The sequence below is a fragment of the Malaclemys terrapin genome, chromosome 6 (assembly GCF_027887155.1).
Source record: "Malaclemys terrapin pileata isolate rMalTer1 chromosome 6, rMalTer1.hap1, whole genome shotgun sequence".
NCBI lineage: Eukaryota > Metazoa > Chordata > Testudines > Emydidae > Malaclemys > Malaclemys terrapin.
In genome coordinates, this window is record NC_071510.1 from 45,292,249 (window position 1) to 45,296,536 (window position 4,288).

Genomic DNA, 4,288 nt, shown 5'->3' on the forward strand with positions numbered 1-4,288 from the left:
TCCAATTATTCATTAAAGTAAGGGCAAAAGTAATAGACATCCATTTAAAGTACCATAGAGAGATACTGAGTTTTTATTTATTTATTTATTATTTATCCTTCCTCCCCTGTTCCCCCAAACAGGACTGATAATTCACTCAATAGCAGTGTTTCTGGACATCATCATGCATCCATATTTAAAACTCTTCCTTTACTAATTTACACATTTAAGAAATACACAAAGCCGTAGATATTTAAAACATAGGATCTTTTATGCCTTCTATAAAAATACATTAAGGCAGCTCGGAAATGCATTTATACAATTCTACAGTGTTCATAAAGTCTCTTAAAATAAGAAAGTTAACTTCAAAACTATAAAATACACTGTACATTTGATGTTCTACAGAATAGTTCATTATTGTTGCTTGTATCCCTTTACACATAAAATGAAATCTGTATCTTTCCAGAAAAGAACAGCAAATGCAATTATCTGGCAAATAGGATGTAGACTTAAAAACTTTTATTTTTTAAAAAATAAATTATTCCCCAAGCATACAATTTATAAAATTCTATATACAAAGTAGAGTGACTGGTAACAAATCCCAGTTTTAAATACATTTTATATAAGATTTACCAGAGGTCAGCACCCTGATATGACTAGAGACAATATAACTTTTCAGAATATTTGTACATACAAGTTCTTGAGTTTAAAAAGTGTCTTTCGAAGATGGCAGTGCAGAGCTCTTTTAAGACCAAAGTTGCATTGTTCAGTGCAGCCAACAATTCTGAAAAATCTGCATTTTTATCTCGTTAGGTTGAAGAAAAAGAGATGTTTGCTGGCAGGCATTTGTTACGGGGACAGTGAATGTGAGGGGAGGCTGAGATCCCATCAATTTGTTCCAAACTCCCCCCCCCCCCCCCGCGCCAGTTAATTAAAGGCAATTGAAACGTAATCCTCTTTCAGGCATCATTGTGAATATTTTGAATGGTGATACGGAGAACGGTACTTGAATTCGAGTTGTTGGTCTACTTATAACCAGTAAGGCAGTTGTTTTGGCAGCAAGTTCGGGTTTCCCACCTCTCTCTCATCCTCAAGTCAAATGCTAACAACTATTAGCACCTTACTATTTGTGTTTTGTTTTCGCGGGATGGAAACTAACCTACAGTAGCTTTGCTAACAGTTCCTCTTCTTAACTCATCGGCTTGCTGCTAACAACAAGCCGGGGTGTGGAACAAATTGCATAGTGCACGCTAAAACCAAGCCAAATCACCCCGCGGTCCTGGACGCCTCCCTCCGTCCATCTCTCTCCATCTCCTTAGTTCCCGTGCAGAACACGGTGACCAGATGGAGGAGGAGGAGGGGAGCGTCCCCCTAAATGATCCCGGGGGGACGTCTGGGACCCGGGATCCCCCCACGTGTCCCGAGCGCCGCGCGCGCGCGAGCCCTGAAGCAAATGGGGACTCGGAGGCTACAGCAGCAGCAGCAAAATGGAGGCCAGCGCGGTCCAGGCTGCTGGGGCGGGCGCTCGGCAGGCGCGATCGGCCGGCGCGGGGAAGCCGGGCTGGGGGCCGGGCTCATCTGGCTCGTCCCCGTACTCATCATCGTAGTAATCCTCCGCCCCCCCGTCCGAGCCGCCGCTGCTGCCGGCGCCGTTGGCGCCCGCCTCGGCGCCGAAGCAGAGGCGGGCCATGTTCTCCTTCATTGTCTCGCAGATGGGCCGCTCCAGCCCGTCGCAGACGCAGTCGTTGAGCGGCACGGCCTTGGGCACGGCCAGCATGTCCTCGATCACGGCCCGGCACTCCTCGGTGCAGCGCAGCCCGTTGAAGAGCTTGCCGCAGGACACCATGTAGCGGCCCAGCGCCGCGCTGCAGCGGCTGTCCCAGTCGCAGCGCCGCCGGGCCTCGGTGCAGCCCATCACCCCGCCGCCTCCGCCGCCCGCCGCGCCCCCGGCCCCGCCGCTGGTGCGGGGCAGGCAGGGCTCGATGGCGCGCTTGGTGGCCCAGCAGGTCTCATCCTGGGCGCAGTCGCATTCTTCCAGCGCCGGGCCCCGCCGGGTGTGGTTGAGCTGGATCAGGGCCGCGATGCAGTGGCTCGGGCACCGCCGCCGGGAGGAGGCGGCAGCGGCCCCAGCGCTGCCGGCCGGGTGCTGCTGCAGGAGCACCGGGGCGCACGCCTCGGCGTACTGGTTGTACGCGTAGCTGCACTCGGGCTCCCCCTGACACTGCAGCACCGCCTGCCAGCAGATCAGCCTCCGGCCGTGCACCCGCGGGGGGGACACCGCGCCCAGCACCACCGTCAGCCAGAGCCAGGCGCCCGGCATCAGCCACCGGCGGCCGCCGCCGCCTCCTTCATGCAGAGCGGGCGAACCTACCACCATTGCGGGCGGCGGCGGCTGCAAGAGGGTCGATGAGGGGAGGAGGAGGAGCAGCTGCCCGTAGAAAAGTTTGCAAAACTCCTGCCAGCTGTGTGCATGAGGCTTCCCCTCATCAATCCATCCACGCGGCCCCTCCGAGGCTGGAACAGCGGGCTGCAGTACAACCCCCACCCCCGAGTCCCTGGCTGCGGTTGCCGCAAGAGTTCCCTTAGTTAATCAGTGCAACTGGGGGCTGGGAGGAGAGCGGCTCCTGAGTGCACTCGGGGGCTTGCAGGCTGCGCCGGGGGAGCTCATGTTGCTGCCCTGCTTCTCATGCAGATCCCTTTCTTCCCTCTTTTTGCACAAAATAAATGCCCAGCTGCTGCTGCTTCCTCGGGAGCTTTCAACTCTCCGCTCTCAGCATCTCCGCACATGCCAGCCGCACAAACCGCTCCGATCCCATTCACGGTCCCGGCTCCGCTCGTTCACTTATACTGTTGCACTTTTGGGAAGAAGGGGAAAGAAATCCCCTTTTTGGCAATAAAATAGAGAAAGGGGGGAAATAGCTGGCTCAGGGTCTCCCTTTTCTTTCCGTCTCTGCGGTTGATGCTGCTTCTGTTGTCAACAAGCTCGCAAGCTGCTCTGCTCTGCGGTGTGGAGCTTTTTTTCTTTGCAAGGCTTTAAATACAAAAGTGGCCTCCGAGCAGCAGCAACGTGCTCTGATGAAGCCTCATTATGCATGCATGGAAAAGCAAACAAACAAAACAATTAGCAACGCTTCTTCCCCTTTTACACATGCCCGCAGCCTGCGCTCTCTCTCCCTAGTCGCTCTCTTTCTCCTTTTCTCCACTTTTCTCCCTTCGCTCGGCCCCCTTTCCCTGCTTTTCGACTTACTATTGGTCCAGCCTGTTGTTGAAACTTTTTTTTCTTTACGATCTACGGGAGAAAGGGGGGCTGGTGGGCAGCTCACATTCAAAGCTTGAAAGGAAAGGCTTAACGAGATTGACAGCAACCCCCAAGGAGCCCCTCCTACTGTTAAGGAGGCTCCCAGAGTTACTATACTACACAACAACACAGCTTTTCAAGAAGAAACTTTGCAGCTGTTTGCATCAGGCAAAGCTTTCCACCCATCTCTGTTTTCCAGCGGTCACAAAGCAGCGTTTGGTTTATAGAAGTTGCCTGAGATGTCATCATGGCATACGTTTTTAAAATATGCTGTAAAATAAATTTCATTATACATTTTACTGATAGAAGTCCAAACAATTATAGATTTATTATATATCAAATATGCTATTATATATCATATGCAAACAGAAAGGGCTCTTGCATCATTTGCTGATCTCGTTCTCCCCCTCGCAATGGGAGTAAGAATTCTTCCTGCGAGGAATGTAAACTCGATCTCATACTGAATCAAACTGTTCTTTTAAGATTTGTGCAATGCTACTGACTTCAATGGGTGTGCATCCATATACTGAGAACAGAATTTGGTCCATTAACTGCAGTACTTAAGCATGACCACTTGTCATTTCACCGTTTTGCACTTATTTTGCCTTTAAGCAAATTCAAATTATATATTTGCATGAAGATTTTCTCTGGGGAGTCAATGCACGGAACTACTAGGATTTAATAATAAAAACAAAACAAAACAAAACAAAACAAAACAAAAACAAACCTATCCTCTTATATACATTATTTATAACAATAGATTTTGCAAATAGAACACGGAAATATGTTTCCCAATGTCTGAAATGGTTATTTGAATTCTTTATTGGGATCTACTAGCTATTAAAAGTTGCCTGAAATTTATTAACTGAGATAAAAGACTGGTCGTGGATGCATTAAAATTCTCATTACATTCTTAATTCTTTCTTTGATTAAAAGAAAAGATAAGATTAAAATAACAAATATAATATAAAATGTTCAGACCAACATAAGCTGTATATTGCAGAGTTGGTG

General features: G+C 49.1%; 1 protein-coding gene across 1 annotated transcript; it reads right to left on the bottom strand.

Moving 5' to 3' along the window:
- Positions 1 to 1,327: 1,327 nt before the first annotated feature.
- GAS1 (growth arrest specific 1) lies at positions 1,328 to 3,965 on the bottom strand. The gene has a single exon (XM_054032178.1). It carries the CDS (start codon positions 2,354 to 2,356, stop codon positions 1,448 to 1,450), a length of 909 nt encoding a protein of 302 aa, XP_053888153.1. The 5' UTR covers positions 2,357 to 3,965; the 3' UTR covers positions 1,328 to 1,447.
- Between the last annotated feature and the right edge of the window lie 323 nt (positions 3,966 to 4,288).

What these genes read in the sequence shown, in the direction of transcription:
- GAS1 (XM_054032178.1), bottom strand. Translation starts at nt 2,356, where the DNA reads ATGGTGGTAGGTTCGCCCGCTCTGCATGAAGGAGGCGGCGGCGGCCGC.